The sequence below is a fragment of the Humulus lupulus genome, chromosome 3 (genome assembly GCF_963169125.1).
Source record: "Humulus lupulus chromosome 3, drHumLupu1.1, whole genome shotgun sequence".
Classification (NCBI taxonomy): domain Eukaryota; kingdom Viridiplantae; phylum Streptophyta; class Magnoliopsida; order Rosales; family Cannabaceae; genus Humulus; species Humulus lupulus.
This window is the reverse complement of record NC_084795.1, coordinates 278,614,035-278,631,033: the sequence shown is the minus strand read 5'-3', so window position 1 is coordinate 278,631,033 and position 16,999 is coordinate 278,614,035. Positions and strand designations below refer to the sequence as shown.

The 16,999-nt window shown below is 30.8% G+C and overlaps 2 protein-coding genes across 2 annotated transcripts; both read right to left on the bottom strand.

Moving 5' to 3' along the window:
* Nucleotides 1–4,412: 4,412 nt before the first annotated feature.
* On the bottom strand, nucleotides 4,413–6,235 carry LOC133824505 (uncharacterized). Its single transcript, XM_062257395.1, has 2 exons — nucleotides 5,193–6,235; nucleotides 4,413–4,932 (listed from the first exon to the last, which is right to left on the bottom strand). The coding sequence occupies exons 1-2, from the start codon at nucleotides 5,973–5,975 to the stop codon at nucleotides 4,816–4,818; spliced, it is 900 nt and encodes a 299-aa protein (XP_062113379.1). The 5' UTR covers nucleotides 5,976–6,235; the 3' UTR covers nucleotides 4,413–4,815.
* A 2,557-nt stretch (nucleotides 6,236–8,792) lies between these two features.
* Nucleotides 8,793–16,604, bottom strand: LOC133824506 (5'-adenylylsulfate reductase-like 5). The gene is made up of 4 exons (XM_062257396.1): nucleotides 16,223–16,604; nucleotides 13,139–13,320; nucleotides 12,084–12,208; nucleotides 8,793–9,477 (listed from the first exon to the last, which is right to left on the bottom strand). The coding sequence occupies exons 1-4, from the start codon at nucleotides 16,382–16,384 to the stop codon at nucleotides 9,059–9,061; spliced, it is 888 nt and encodes a 295-aa protein (XP_062113380.1). The 5' UTR covers nucleotides 16,385–16,604; the 3' UTR covers nucleotides 8,793–9,058.
* Nucleotides 16,605–16,999: the final 395 nt, after the last annotated feature.

Genomic DNA, 16,999 nt, shown 5'->3' with positions numbered 1-16,999 from the left:
TGTATATTGTAGCTACTTAGAGCATTCAGCAAATTTTCAAAAAATTATGAATAGTTTACAGTATCGAAAACTAGGTTCAAACATGCTGTTTCGGTACTGTAAACTATTCGGAATTTTCTGAAAATTTACAGGATGCTCTAAATAGCTACAATATACACAGTCATAAAAAAATCGAGCCGAAAACTATTCACGGGTTAAAAATACTGAGAATCCTACCGGTAGAGTTTAAAGTGAAGCTCTTATAGGAGAATTCCCTTAAATATATATATATATTTACAATTGATTAAATAGAATCTTAAAGGGTTGACAAAAAAATAACATTTATTATATCAATAACAAAAACAAAAACAGCATTTTTATATGTCCACTACTAAAAAAAGAATTTATTACATCATTATATTAAGTCGGTCACGAGTGCTGACTAACTTAATAAAAAAATACGACATATATTTGTCCTATACTACGTCAAAAGAAAAAACATTATCCTGATATTTTTTTTAAAAATGTATGTATTAAAAGGATAATACGAAAAATACCATATATGAGGTCATTTTTAAAAAAAAATATTTGTGCTAGAACCTGCTTAGTATTTGTCTCTATAACAGGATTTTTTTAAAATTGTTCACTTTTATATTTCATTAACTATACATATTTTTATTTTTATAATTAATATCTACAAAGACAAAATGATTAAAATACAATTAGTCTATATTTTTAAGCTTGTGATTTATATATATTTTTTTGTTTGTTATATAACGTGTAAATTTTTCAATAGTCTATAACTATATGGGAAAATACTAGTTCGGTTATTGTATTTTTTCAGAATATGCAATCAGTCTTTATGTTTTGTTAAATGATAATTCGGATCTTGTATTTTACAAAATTGATCAAAATAATACCTTACACCTAATTTTGGTCAAAAAAAATTTCAAATATAAATTTTTATTCTCAGTTTCTCGACTACTTTCTTCGCTTCTCTGAACTAATCGAATCACTAGCGACTCAAAAATTGATCTTATAATTGAAAATATTTTGACAAAAATCTAGTCTAGAATACTATTTGGATCCATTCTGTAAAACACAAAATCTGAATTATTATTTAACAAAACACAAAAATCGATGACGCATTCAGAAAAAACACAAGGTGCAGAATAATATTTTTCCAAACTATATATAACCCACGTAGCAAAAGTCCATAAGTGAGATTTTATCTATTTACTCTTTTAGGATGTTTATTATTACTCGATAAAATTACAAAAAAGAGGGCTTAAAAGTAATATGTAAAAAGAAGCCTCTTCATCTTTATGCTTTTTCAATACACACACACAATAGGCTTTTTAATTTATTATTTTATTTTTATTCTTTTCTTCCCCAAGCAAAGTAACAATTTTTCTAATTAAATACTTTCACTTTTTGTATATTGGTTATTAAAGTCTTGGACCACTCCCATACTCTATCCTCGAAATTCTCTTACTTTATCACTTTAGAGCTTTTACTTCTTTTATTTTTGTTGGAAAATCTTTTTCTTTCAAACTACAAATTACTGTAAATCTGATTAAAACTTGCACTGTTTTTTTTGCAAAAATAATTGTATTTGTTTATGCATATTTAATTATCAAATAAATATAAAGAAACTTATGATATAAGACTCCATAACTATAAGTTAAATGCAATAGCTGTCACATAACTGTCCTCATACAACAAACAATAAAATTTTAGAAGAAACAACTTCTTATCACCTAAAAAGATTTTTCAATCATTGAACAATGCTTCCATGTCACCTATAACAATATTTAAATCCATATATAATTCCGACAAATTTTCGGGTGCACTCTATAATGGTTTTGGCTTGAGAAGTATTTTCGGTGAATTTTATATTGTAAGGTGAATCTCAAAATATATGAAGGATCTCAAGTATGGAATTATGTTTACTCATTTTAAATTGAGTATTTGTTTCCTTCCTTTTCCTACTAGGAATGACAATATACATTGTAGTTATTTAGAAAATCCTATAAATTTTTAGAAAATTCTAAATAATTTAGAGTGGTCAAACATATTATTTTCCACGCGCATAAAAAAAAATTAGGCACATGTGCAACAAACTATTTTGAACCTAGACGAGATTTAAAAAAAAAAGTTCTTCAGATTTATAGGAGGAACCATTTTTTCTTTTTTTCAATGCGAATTTGACACAGCATGGGGAACCAACTATTTCAAATTAATTATTTATAATTGAAAAATGAGTTTCATTGGTATTTCATAACTAATTGATTGAGCAGCTCGTAAACCACCTAAAAAGGAATATTTATTATTTGACTCGTATCCTAACATAAGAAGACCTTTTCTATTATATTAGTATTTTTTTATTATACATTTTCTATTATATTAGTATTAGTGAGTAATCTCGACTTCAAAATATTTTAAAAATTTATAAAATATTTTAAATAATTATAATATACATAATCTTAAAAAAATAAAAATTCATTGAAAATACTTCCGGATCCAAATGCGAATTCCCCATTAATTGCAGTCTAAATTTGTATGGACTGGCCCATAAATTTTATAAATGAAAACTTGAGAAAATAGAGCATACATGTAAGAGCACTCACATTCGGTGCTCTACTTCATTATTTAAAATACCTTTCCAAAACACACATTTTTCTATTTTACTTCTAAGTTTTACATTTTACCATACATCAGATTCTCTATTTTTTTTTCTCTATATCATTTAAATATTATATTTTCAAACATTTTTTATTCATTTAAAATATTTTCTATAACTATCAATAATATTTTTATATATTTTAATGTTTACAATATCTACCCATATGTAATTTTACATAATTATATTATAATTTAAATTTATCCAAATTTATAAGATAAACTAAAATATCAATTATTCTAAAAAAAATTACAAATAAGAAATTTTATTATTCTCAAAATATATTTTGAGAGTTTTCATTGGAAATATTTAAATATAATATAATATTGTGAATATATTTTGGGAGAAAAATTAATAATATATTGGGTTGAATAATGAATAGTATACCTTTCATATAGCTTTTTACTGTAGATTTATCTAAAAATATTTGTAAAATACCTCATCCGATGGACACTCATTTTTCTTAGTTTGAACTATCTTTTACAAATTTTGGTGATATAACTCACCGAATGTGAGTGCTCTAAACTAGTTCTGTTTTCTATATGCAATTTGCAAATATTTTTAGTTATTATTAATATTCATTTTATTTTTAAAACCCCAAATTTGTGAAAATCATCCACGTGGCCAAGTCAAGAGTTAGTGTCATATACAACTCCAAAAGGCCCACGTGGCCAACTCAAGTTAGTGCCATGTATAGATTGAGGTTAAGGTCCAACAATTCATGGTACTCAGCACAAAAAACCGAAGAGAAATGTCAAATCATTGAGTCTTCTTGAAACAACACATGTCATCACATTTGACCATTAGGCAGTGTTTGGCATTCTCATTGGTCCCATTCAAGCAATTGGGATGGACTCAATAAATATCAGGAATCTTATGGATTGCTATGCTGTTCAATCAGTCCTTGCTTGCAAGAAAAATATCTCTACATTACATTACATAACAGATATGTATCAATAATGCTGTGTTTGGCTTAAGCTAGTTTCTCTGTTTTTTCACTCAATTTAAACAGTCATTACTATGCTAATTAATGATGAGGATTGTGATTTGGAATTCTCCAATTCAGTTATCGAAAATAGAAGATTTTATCTAAAATATAATATTTCCGAAAGTAAAAAAATAAAATAAAAAATTAGCTTGGTCTTTTCCCTTTCTCTTCAATCTTTTCACAATAAAATATATATATTTTGCAATCTAATTTCATTTTAATACTTCAGACAAAACTTGATTATGTCCGTGTTGTTGAAAAAACTAGTTTGGAGAGTATTATATATATATATATATAATATTGTAGCTATTTAGAGTATTTTACAAATTTTTTAAAAATTTCGAATAATTTATAGTTCCAAAAATTAAGTTCAAACATGTTCGAACCTAATTTTCAGTACTATATATTATTCAGAATTTTCTAAAAATTTACAAAATGCTATAAAAACTACAATATACACGATCATAAAAAAAAATCACACCGAAAACTGTTCACGGTTTAAGAATACTAAGAGTCCTAGGGCTTAAAATGAAGCAATGTAGGAGAATTCCTCTATAATAACATGGTAATGTGTTTGTTCCCAATTATCAAAATAATCAAGATTGAAAAATATGAGGTTTGTTAAGTAAAATCATTTTTATAAACAGTTACTTTTCAAACCAACTCACTACTCTGTCTTAACATACTTGATTGATAGTTTGTTTAGAAAAGCATGAAAAGAAAACCATTTTGTAAAGTAACATAAAAAAAATAATTCACTAATACCACAAAATGTAACCACTCTTTCTATAACTCTTCCTTTTTTTTTTTGAAAGATCTACAACTCTTGTTAAACAGGTAAACAGTGCCACTCCAACATCCCACAAGTACCAAATTCACAAACAGTTTTAGAGCTCCAAAAGGATCAAACTAATATGCCAAGTTATAATCATTGGTAGTTGTTCTTGAAGAAGCAGAGCTAAGGAACCTATCATCTTACAAGCAGGACTGAGATTATATACAAAACACAACAAACAAAACTATGTACAACACAAACAGAGAGACCTTTAGACATATTAATTTATATATATATATATATATATATATGTATGGTAATAGAATAGGCATATCAAATTCATCCATGACCGAGAAACTTGCAGCATTTTTCTTGAAGAAGTTTCTGCTTCTAAAGACCTTCATAGTAACCTCCATAGGTAACATGTGCTCTAGTAAGAGGCATACCTCTAACTGCATTCATTGCATCATTCAATTTGGTTGTCTGGTGTACTACTTGATTTATCCTCTGCAAACCAAATCTTGTGTTAAAAATTCCATCTTCACATTCAATTCAAATGCATCATCATCAGAAATCCTAACACAAATCCATGACTAAAAATAAATGTGTTTTTGCAAAATAACAGTCTGAGCACACTCAAAATCCTATCTAATAAGATTATCCAAGTCATTTTGTAAAGAAACATTAACAATTGAGGCAAAAATTCAATTGGGTATTTTTCAATCTTGGAAAATTAAAAGAAAAGCAAAGATTTTTATTTTTCTGACCTTGTCATCATTGTAGATCTGAAACCTGATCTTGTGGTTGTGCTGTTGGTTTCTGTGGTGGCTTCCAATGAAGAGAATGCAAATTGTAGCAGCAGCAATACCAAAAGAGCAAATAGCTCCAATCCCAGATAGACTCCATTTCCATATGTCAAGCCTATCATCATCTTCTTCATCACTATCACCATTTTCATCAGTACTATTAGTATGATCTTCCTTCATGTCCAAGTTACCACTCATCTTTTTCATGTTCATCATTCTTGGAGAACTGATCACACCACTCATATTTTCAGATTCAACTTTGTCATCAAAGTTGAACACAGCAGTATCAATCTGAGGCATAAAAGCTCCTCCTCTGGTTGGGGACTTCGGTGATTCCACCATTTTCATGTCGACAAATTCATTTTCTTTCTTCATTTTCTTGAAGAAAACTTTGGAGACTGAGTCTTGATCAGCCTCAAAACCAGCTCCTGCATCTACCACCGCCTTAGTGGTTTCATCATCATCGTCATCTGGGGTTTTGCCACGTGTCGATGTTGTTGAATTCAGCTGAATCGGAATCGGAATCGATACAGGAACGAGTTGACTCGGCACCCTTTGAGGTAATCTTCCCGGACTGTTCTTTGTTAATGGGCAATCGAAATAATCGTTGAGAACCCCTTTCGGGTCTGAAGTACCACTCCACTTTCTGTAGAGGGTTTTCTTCTCACAGTCTTCTCGGAAACCCAGAAAGCCATTATCTGGGATCAGCTCCCACTCATCGAGATCCAGTTCCTTGTGTGCCATACTAGAAACAAACGGTGGTGATGATGATGATGATGAAAAAGATGGTGTTCAAAGAAGAAAAAAAGAGAGCTTTAAATAGCGAAACTTAGAGTTGTGGGGTTTGGATTTTCAAAAATGGTGGCTTTCATGGAGTTTTGTGTAGAATTTCACAAGGGTCATCTCATGGTGGCTCTTGCTCTTTGGAGTGGAAATTGGAAAGGAATCCCATAAGCAAGCAACCAAGCAATAACAATAATAGTAGTAATAATAAGGCTTTGGGGTTCTTACTTATCTCAATAAAAAGACTTGAAAGAAGACACAAGGAAAGATGTTCATTGGTCCATCCATGTGGGGCCCACCATGGAGAGAGAGAATTGCCCTCTTTCTTAGATTGTTTTATTTATTTATTCATTTATTCATTCTTTTCTTTGTTTTGCCATTTAACAATTGGGATTATCTATTTCTTTCAAGTTTGATTAGTTTATTCATTCAATGTTAAAACTTTGGATAAAGGCTAAATTAGTTGTTTAGTGAGGGGAGAGGAGAGTGTCTATAGAACTCGGGCCACCGGCCATCTCCAATTCATAACATTATATATAGTATTGCACTAATACCAAAACTAAAGAATCTTATCACTATATATTTTTTTTATTCCAATCACAATACTAAAAAATATATTATTTATTATTTTATTATTTTGTCTTATATATAAAATAATATACATATATATTTATTATTAAATACTAATATAAAAAACAAAACAATACAATTTTTTTTTTTTTTTGCTGTTGCTACAATACTCTATTATATTTTGTGGGTACTCTATCATATTTTGTGGGGTCCTGTACCTTAACAGTATAATGGTGGGATAAGTAGAATTTGGTTGGATTTGATTTTGTGCATTTTTAGTACTATATTTGATGTTTTGCAATCTGATTGGAGCTGTCCTCGAGGCATTCTGATTTTTGGTCAGTGTGTTTAATACTTCTGAACACTTTGTGTGTGTGAGAGAGAGAGAGATTCCTTGGTGGGTCTAAGTCTCCAGAGAAAGAAGAGAGAAGAGATGAGTATAGAAGAGTAGAAGGGTATAGTTGCTTGTGAGAATTTGCTTTGGAATGACAAGGATTGGGTTAGGTTTGTTATACAAAGAAAAATATGAAAGTGAAAGCCCCATACAACTGTCCAAGCCATAGTATCTTTATTAAGATTTTTCTTATATATTTTTTTTTTCCCAAAAAATGAATATTCCTTGCATCTTGTGGTTTTCATAGTATTCTACTATAACTATTTAGTCTAATTTGATACAAGTTAAGTTACCACCATACTAGTACCAAACCAAGTCATTTTCTTCTATTATTACAAAATATATTAATAGCAAAATGCTAAAAGAGTTGGACCCTATTCCAAAAACAACCGATCATTCTAAACTCGTTTTTGATGGGAGCAAAATTTCCATTGAAATTCTTCTTGGTTGCAAAAATAAAAAATAAAATAAATAAAGTCTTTTGTATTCTTCCCTATTTCGTATCAACACATGGTTTTTATTTATTTTAAGCAAGAGGGTTTCAAGTAATATAAAAAAAATATGTATACTTACCTTTTTTTTTTTGTATTTTGTTTGAAATATTAATACTAATATATATTCAGATATTTTACTAATTAATACAAAATACTTTCATAAAACTTTGACTAAATTTAAACTTAAAAATTATGTTACACTCCATGATAAAATGTATAAATGTGTTTTGACATCATTAGAACTACAAATACACATTTACTATTACTTGTTAATATATGATTGAGTACATAGACCAATTTGTAGTGGAGTACATAATCGGACTCGGTCATTCACATATATATTTAAATAAGTCAAAGCTTTAATAACTAAAAAGAAATTAATAAAATGAAATAATTTTTGTACTCTTTCTAATTTCTAATATTTAAACGATATAAAACTCAATTTATATACATAGGAGGGTATTGTCTGTCTATGAGAAGCTACAACTATACAATAAATGTTATGAGCATACTTTTCATTCACCCCAAAATTTGGCTGATTCAAATAGATTACACGTCTCAATTTATAATTAATTTTTTGTTAGGGTGGTCTCAACTATATTAGTAATTTTAAATGATTTGTCACACCGAAAATGGACCCAAAACAAATATTATTTTTTCAAGCTTGTCATTTTCCTGCTCTCATTTCAAAGACAATTTATTACTATTAAAAGTAATGTTATTTCTTTAATAATAAAATATTCCACAAATTCATGTGCTTTACTTTCAAACTCATTGGCCTAACAATTTACTTGCAATATCCACCGAAATAAACAACCTAATCAAATAATGAAACATTTTACAAAAGTGAGTTTATACTTTTTTTTTTTTTTTTTTTTGGATAATGTGTTTTGTCCCATTACTTGTTTAGACCTTATGTTTTGTAAAATAATTAAAATAAAACTCTAAACTCAATTTTAATGAAGAAAAAATTAAATATAACAATACAGATTTTTAAGTAGAATAATTTTATTTTTATTCTGAATTGTTAGTTTGGTAAATTATTTGTGATTTTAGTTGAAAAAATATTGACCAAAATCGGATTTAAGGTTCTATTTTAACAATTTTACAAAATATAAAGTCCAAAAAATAATTTATCAAAACACATGGTCCAAACAAGTAATGAGACAAAACACAGGATGCAAATGTATAAACCCTACAAAAGTATACTAAGAGTAAAAATGAAACTTCTATCATCACATGTTAACACCACACGTTTGAACACACACGAGTATTTTTTACTGTCACCTCTTTTTTCCTATTTTGGTGGAGAGAGAGAGAGAGGTTAATTTGATTACATTCCACTTATGGTTAAGTAAAGATGTAGCCAGAAGGGCAAATAATTTACACAAAAAAGAAAGCTGTTCGCAAATTTACATGCTTGTTTGCCTTTTTCCCAAAAATCCCAACTCAGACAAGGACAACAGCTTCAGCTATCATCACTACCAATATAATAATTTGAGAGAAAGAAAGTGAGGAACTACCTTAGTACTGAGGCTCAAGGACCCGATAAGCTCTTTCCTACCCTCAAATGTCTTGCACAAGATTTATGTTCTCGCAGATGAAGATTCACCCAAAGAGACAGAAGCGAGAGAAGAAGCCCAAACCCGGGCATTCCTTGCACCTTCACGCCAATTCCTCGTCTTGCATTGTCTCAGCTTGGTCCAAAAACCACTCACGTCTATCATGTGGCTCACACGCTCCATTATCTGGCTCGTTTCTCTGATTATTCCCAAATTCAGGTGGGGAACACACGAGACCCAGAATACTTTGACGCGAGACAACATCCTTGGGAAAATGGATACAAGTACCCTGAAACAGAGGAACAATATAGAGAAAACCAAGTATGGTTCCCTCTTTGATACCGCTTTCAGTGCTGAACCATTCATTGACAGGACTATGGAGCTTTCACCACTTTCCAAGCTGATCGGTTGCTCCTCGTCAAAATAGAAGGCTGGTTCAAGTCCTGAAACACATATATAAAATATAAACACCTAATACACATTACAGCCTAGTCTAAAATAGGAATTCGATGTCAGCACCAAAGCAAAAAGGAATTGCATTATTAGCTCTGCAAAAGTCATTTGTTTGGTTACAGTTACTACAAAGTACAATACGAAAATCAACGAATCTATGATTAATCTCGATCAAGTTCTCAAAGACCTGAACTCCAAGTCTAAGTAGATGAAGAGAAGGAAAAAAAAGTATTAAACCAACATAGACAGTGCCAATTGCAAATTGAAGACCATAACAGCATTAAAGCAAGGCTAGTTTCCAATTCCCAAATTCTTAAAAGTTAATTCACTTTCACTCTATTTATATTGAGGTAAAGCTGTATTCAATGCCTCTTTATTTTATTATATCTAAAAAGGAGAAAATTGATTATTAGAAATTTCAAATTCTGTTGTTGTAATTTTTTTTCCCTTCCGGGTACTGTGTGTTCGTATGCCAAGTTACGATAAAATAAAATATTGTTATAGCTTAATGCTCAACCATATAGATTATAGACAAACTTACATAAACATTGGGTTTTTTCATTTATACTTGTTCTTTTTTTATTTATTTTAAAATTTCAGACTTTGTGCGAGGGTCCACCCCCAGAACTATATACATTCTAGGCAGAAATTTCAATCATATTCTAGGTTCATTCATAATCAAACAACACCACATGAGAGCAATCCAGGGCATGACCCAACTAACTGTTAGGGGTTTATTATATATATTTTTTAATTTAATAATCCAGAAATCCCCAGTTCCTCCTCGTCTTAACCCCAGTCTCCAACTGGCTTGTTTTGGCTTTTGGTTCAGTTATTGGTATGGTTAGTTGAGTTGTCAAGGGCATATAGGCCAGAACAGGAGGGTAACTGGGACATTTCTGGTTGTTTTTTCAGATTATAGGAGGGTAACTGGGACTCTCAAAGTAACCCAACTTGTTGTACATTGGGCTTGATAGCTCTGTTCAGTCAATTCATTCAATAAAAAGGAAACTTAGTCTACCTTGCTGTGTTGAGATTTTATCTAGTGCTAGCCGTAAGGTCCTATCAAAACCAGCCCTAATATTGGCAAATATAATCAACTCAATCAAAAAGAGAGGGATTATATTGATCCTAACAAAAAGCCACCCCTTTGTTAGCATAAAAGTAAACCACAACCCCATAAACTGAACAAAAAGAAAAAGCACCCTCGTTTGCAACCCAAATGCCTCCTGGGGAATGAGATACACAGCACCTATGATTCTCCCGCCCCTTTCTTCATGCAACTGATATATAAATATATATATCATATAATTAAAGGGGTTATCCTTTTTAGGCCTGGGTAGGGAGTGGAGTAGTTTTTTGGTTGTGTAGTTGGGTTGAGCTGTCTGTTTTATTTTCTTTTTTTATCTGTTGTGCTTGTTTTCGTCTGTCACCACGGTTTTCCTCCGCCAAAAGTGAGGGTTATTTATATATGTGAGAAAATGTCAGTCTAAGACAAGGCCTCTGTCTCTTTTTTAAAAAAAAAAAGGAAATGATTAAATATTATCTAAAACAAAACATAAGACCGTCACATATTACAACCAAAATTGCCAATCACTAATATATTGTTCCACTCAATCCTATTCTAGACATGCCTTGCCTTTACAAGATAATGTATGATTAACAACTATCGACTACCAAAGTTTTACATCATAACAAACCTATATGATAAATGTTGCAATTAATACCTAGTTTTTCAGATTCCCATTATATATTTCAGCTATTAGCATCACTTTAATTGTTTCACAAAAACCATTGGCTACGTGTATATACATATGATAGAAACAAAGAACAAAGAATCTGGTTCGATTTTTCTCCCTTTCGATGAGGAAGATTACTGATAATTATTGTATAATTTGTCTTTTTACGTTATTTAATAATCAAGATATTTCTGACGAGGCAAAAAAAAAAAAAACAACCTACATCAGTGAAAATCAACTTGGGCAACCTCCCATGAACAGTTGGAACAGGAAAAAATAAAAATTAACAGGGATTTACATATAGCTGGCATCAATAATTCGAAGAAAAAACATGTGTCCCTAATTTTTGAATGGTTCTCACAGCAGGACAAACATTTGTAATTTGACACAAGAAGAAGACAACATAAGTCACTGTCTTCCTCTTGATGTGTTGTGTCAAGGCAATTTTTTTTATATAATTTGGCCAGGTAACTTTGAGGCTTCTTTATTTTCACAGCTGGGTTTCATTGAGTACTGCCATGATTGTGTATCAGTGTTGAAAGAAAAGTCATTTGGTGTTGAAAAGAAAGCACAGTTTTGGAAATGTTTGGGGGTAGTTAGAAAGAAATAATAGGAAAGGACAAGATTTTGGACAGACACCCTCTTTAATAAAGGGAGGTGTCTACTTCTAGAGAGGTCAAGATCTTTAATTCGTATGAATTAGGCACAGTGTAGTACAAACTGATTCTTTACAAACAAAATGAAACTAAGATACAGTTGACACCAGAATAATGTACTCATATTAACATAAATCAGAAAGTAATGGAACAAGTGGACACAAGAATTTAAAATATTTGCCATCTTCAGAAGAATCTTACCAGTGGTTTTCTCATAGAATTGGACAAGGGAGGAAAGATCTTTAGGACCATGATACCGCACCCTTGATTTCTGGTTCACCAGTAATATTGAAGGCAGGCTATGAATTCCATATCTTGAAAAGACACTGCAGCAAAGCAAGACAAGGCTAAACATTATAACTTTGTGTTCTTATATTTACTGGTATTTATATATATTTATAGAAAATGATATTTGCACCAAAACATTACACCAACTGATGTGGTACTGTTTTTATGATTGATTAAAAGAAACTACCACGTTAGTCAGTGTAATGTTTATATGTATATGAATTTCAAAATAGATGTATACGTGTATATGTATATATATATATATATCTTTAGAAAAAGATAGAGAGGGAGAAGAGGGTGGCTGGGTGGGTGTATGTGTATGTATATATAAAGTGAGTGAGATACAGAGGTGAACGGGAATACTGTTCTACATAAGGCTTGGATCTAATACCTAACACATCCTCATCCTAGATTTAAACCGTTAAAGGGTCCAATGTGAAATGTAACAAAATAACATTACGTGTGAGAGATGTCCTTTTCTTTTTTATTGGCATTTAACTATGTTTCAAGTACCAAGCACTCGTTTCATTCTTTTTCTCCTTCTACTTTTAAAGACAGCTTAACCTGACCTCTCTGTTTCTTATTCTTTCTTCGTATAATTATGCTTCCTCATATAAAAAATAATAATAAAATTCAAAGATCTATAACAAAAGTTCAGACTGAAATGAAATGAACATAAGTTATATTTAAATATATATACATATAATTTCCCAAAAGTCCTTCACGAGAAACAGATGAAGATCCCATGAGACTAACAACTTTTAACTAAAACATCAGGAAAAATGATTTCTAGTGTTGCGTTTTTCAGGATCAAGTTAAATACATATACAAACAGAAAAATAAATTACCTTTCAAAATCAATGTTCTTTGATTATTTGCACTCAATTATTTAAACAAAAAGCACAGGCAAGTATTTTAATACGAATAAATTATTATCAAATTGCAAGCAGGTCAAGTTAATAACACACCTTGGTGCTGCTGAAGATTGTTCAATTGCCAAATGCTCTATTTCAGGGAACATGGAGCTTAGTGCTTCAAATTTTGGATAAAGACCACGTGAGAAAGGACACCAGGAACCATAAAAGAGGACAGATGTATATCCAATTTTCTGTTTAGATGTGAGGGTTCTGTCAAGGAAGCTTCCAGTCACCTGAAGATAAATAAGAAGTAACTGTTAAAAGAGTATACCTTTATTTCTATGAAAAATATTATCAGACCTCCATGAAGCATAAAGTAATGAGTAACAACAAGAATATGTGATAACTGCAATTCCAAAATTATTCTTATAAATTTTATATTGACGGTAATCACAAAGGGTCATACCTCTACTAATTAAACCTTTAGTAGATTGAAATTTTAAATGTTATCAATTTGACACTACTATATATCAGAACACTTATGTAAAGGATAAATGAAGAATTTAAAGACTGTAGAAATGTTCTATACTATCATACATAGATAAAATAAATAAAACAAATATATTAAAAATCATTTGAAGACAAGTAATAGAGATATATATGATACATTAAAACCTTATCAATATTCAAATTTTTAAGCTTCAACTCCCAAAACTCTCAAACTAAGCAAAGGAAAGACCACCAAGCTAAATTGCGAAAGTGTTATCTAGATTCACATGCAGAAATAATAAGCAGGGAAACTATCTGGTTAGCCAATGACATGAGAATCTCCAAAAAAAAGAAAACTATTAAGTTTTTATAGCAAATCTAGGTGGACAATTATACATTGGGACGATTTCTAGTGAGAACATCCAAAAAATAAGATGTGGCAAAATCAAAGGGCTGCTATCAGACCTGAAGAGAGGAATTGAAAAAGGATAAGCAAAACTTTTTTATTTTTGATTAAATGTCCCAAAACTCATTCGAACTCACTTTGTGAAATTAGATTGCAAAAAATAGGTCTTGTTAAGCACTAGAACTTTTAGGACATATTCAACATTGAAACAGCTTATCTTACCATGACAAACCAGATTAATGTAGATGTTTCAAACAGTAATCTATTTTAAAGGCTTCCATTCAAGTATAAATCCTCACATAAGTGAGATATTAGCATCATGGTGTACTTACATGGTGCAAGACACGAACATAAATAAGGTACAAAAAATTATAAATGTCTCAGCAGAACCCCCTACCCTTTTTCTTCTATATTAAGCAGAAAGATGCTGGCACATATTGGGAATTATGACTTAAAATTACAGTGTGATTGACAGTGAAAATCAGATTTTGGTATGGGTCCAAACCTTGCACTATTTGATTCACAAGCATATTGCCAGATAGGGCCCTGTAGCTAGCTAAACTTTTTCAGGTGACTGTTATGCTAGTTGTACCTCATTTTCGGAAAAGATTTAGCACCCTCAACTAGAACAGCAAAAAGTGGGCCACCCCTTCAGCTGGCAATGGCCCAGCTCAAATGCATCATTAGGTGAAAAGAGAGGCAAGGAAAAAGATCTTTAAAGATGTGGATAGGGATTTAGATTAGATTTGAGAGAGAATTATGTTTTGGGTAGCTATATGGATTTACAATTCTAAAAACTTTAAGATTTGTTTGTTTTCAAACTTAACTAGGAATTGGTGTTCTATTTAGTAATTTCAGAAGATACCTTATCATCTTTTATATGAATAAAAGTAAAAAGAGTTTCTGTTTTTTTATTTAAAGGAAAAGACGCAAGGAAAAGATTGAGATGATCCAAGCAACAAGAGACTAAGACAAAAGCTAGGCAAGCAAGAATGAGAGGCTAAAAACAGCAAGGAGCTCTCTTACCTGTTGCGTAATATTTTCCGTTCTTTCCCTAAGACCCTAAGACACTAATCAAGTAATGAAACCTGCTGAACTTTACTAATTTGTGGAATATTCGAAAAATTTAAGAGAATAAAAAAACAAAAATGCATCCTCATCTGAAAGCGGGATTTCAACATACAAGTCAATGAGTGCAGGAAAACATGAACCATAGGAGTAGTGGAAAAGAAAAGAAAAAGAAAAAAAAGGTAAACAAGCTATAGATTACACCAGAAAAGGAAAAAGATACACATATTGAACTACACCAAATCTTACTCTTAAAAGTTCTAGCTCATACGGAATGATAAAAGAAAGTGTGCAGAAACCCATTAAAACGTATAACCCTAATTTTAATCCAACAAGATAAAAACCTCAACATCAATCTTTTCTAAATCTCCCCTCTCTCAGTATTCATAAAGCCAAATAAGGCAGGACAGGAGTAAAAACATCCACAAACCCCTACCTTCTAATCAGTAAAAACCCTTAAACTTCTTGACAAGGGAAGACATGACTTCAAGAATGCAATAGAAACCAATTCAAAAATAAAATAAAATATGACAGTTAGTATGAAAATTTGTGATGATATTTCATTTGAAAATTTCCTCAGCATTCCAAAATTACATGTCAAAAGATATTGTTTGTTACCTACATATGATTTCTTCTCATGATGATTCTCAGTCGGTCAGATTCAAAACCACAAATTATAGGATCATTATTGACTAACTTACAGGGAATGAGAGAGGAGAAGGAAGAAGAAACATTTAGTAGGGTTTGAACCAAGGTCCTATACAATAAATGTATATGCGCAGGCAAAGATTTTACACTACTTTAGTCTAAGAAAATCCAAAAACAACATCAAACCATATAGAAATCCATAACTGTACAAATAACTCAGCATAAAAGAAACATACCAAAAACAAACAGAAGATACATTTCAATCCCCATTTAGGTCTTGGCACATAAAAAGGTATAAAGTCAATAAATCCCAAGTCTATATCCATGAACATCGTTTTAGTAGATACTAAGTCATATTATTACACAATGAAATTAAGAACCGAATACAAGATTTCAACTATTCTTCTTATGTTAAAAATAGCTAAGTTCAAAAGCTCAAACACAACTATTCAATTTAAATCTCTTCTTGAAATATTCCCCTCTATTTCTATAATCAAATTATACCCACATCCCTAATAAAATCACCGAAATTATAAAACCTGTAAACAAAATAATGATCCAATTTTGATAATAAAACAACGTACCTGAAGAGGTAGATTTGCAGAGATCGAGGGCGGGCATTGAGATTGAGATTGAAGAGCATGGACGAAAGAATTAAATTGTTGTAAATCACATAAAGGCAGAGAAGAAACCAATTGTAACGCGGAAAAGACTGTTACACAGAGGAGTAAAAGGGAGACCGCCATAGTTGAAGAAGAAGAGGGTATTACAGGGAATTTCCAAGGAATCACGAGGGGCAAAATGGGAAGAATAAAATTCCAGAGAAATAGGGAGGATTGAAATGGGTAAGTAATCTTGAATCGGAGATGAAGATGAAGATGAAGAAATGGTTGGTGACTTTGGTGTTGGATTTGATTTGGTTTGGTTTGAGCGCTGCTAAGGTCGTACGACCAATTTTGGTGTTTTTGTTTCTCTTTTATTATTTTTTTTTTCTCCTAAATAAATCCCATAAATCTCCTTCCCCCCAACCTAACCTTTTTTTTTATTATTTTCTTTAATTATTATTTTTGATAAAAAAAAAACTAATTAATTTCTTTAATTATCATATGGTTAGTTAGTATATATTATTATCATCATCACTACACATTTTGTCTTGTTTGTTTGGTAGAAATCTCCTTATCTAATTTTGTACAATTTTATGTATTTGATACACTTTCTAATTTTGATTTAATTAATTATTGAAAATCATATCAATTTAATTAGTAATACATTAAATAGAATAAGTGGTCATAAGAATCTCCCTCCTTTTGAATCAAACGAAATTAATTATCAATAAAATTCAAACCTAATATGTGTATAGG

What these genes read in the sequence shown, in the direction of transcription:
- LOC133824505 (XM_062257395.1), bottom strand. Translation starts at nt 5,975, where the DNA reads ATGGCACACAAGGAACTGGATCTCGATGAGTGGGAGCTGATCCCAGAT. An exon ending in AGATCTACAATGATGACAAG is followed by an intron (nt 4,933 to 5,192) that starts GTCAGAAAAATA and finishes TTTGGTTTGCAG; the next exon opens with AGGATAAATCAAGTAGTACA.
- LOC133824506 (XM_062257396.1), bottom strand. Translation starts at nt 16,384, where the DNA reads ATGGCGGTCTCCCTTTTACTCCTCTGTGTAACAGTCTTTTCCGCGTTA. An exon ending in CTGCAAATCTACCTCTTCAG is followed by an intron (nt 13,321 to 16,222) that starts GTACGTTGTTTT and finishes ATTTATCTTCAG; the next exon opens with GTGACTGGAAGCTTCCTTGA. An exon ending in ATTCTATGAGAAAACCACTG is followed by an intron (nt 9,478 to 12,083) that starts GTAAGATTCTTC and finishes TATGTGTTTCAG; the next exon opens with GACTTGAACCAGCCTTCTAT.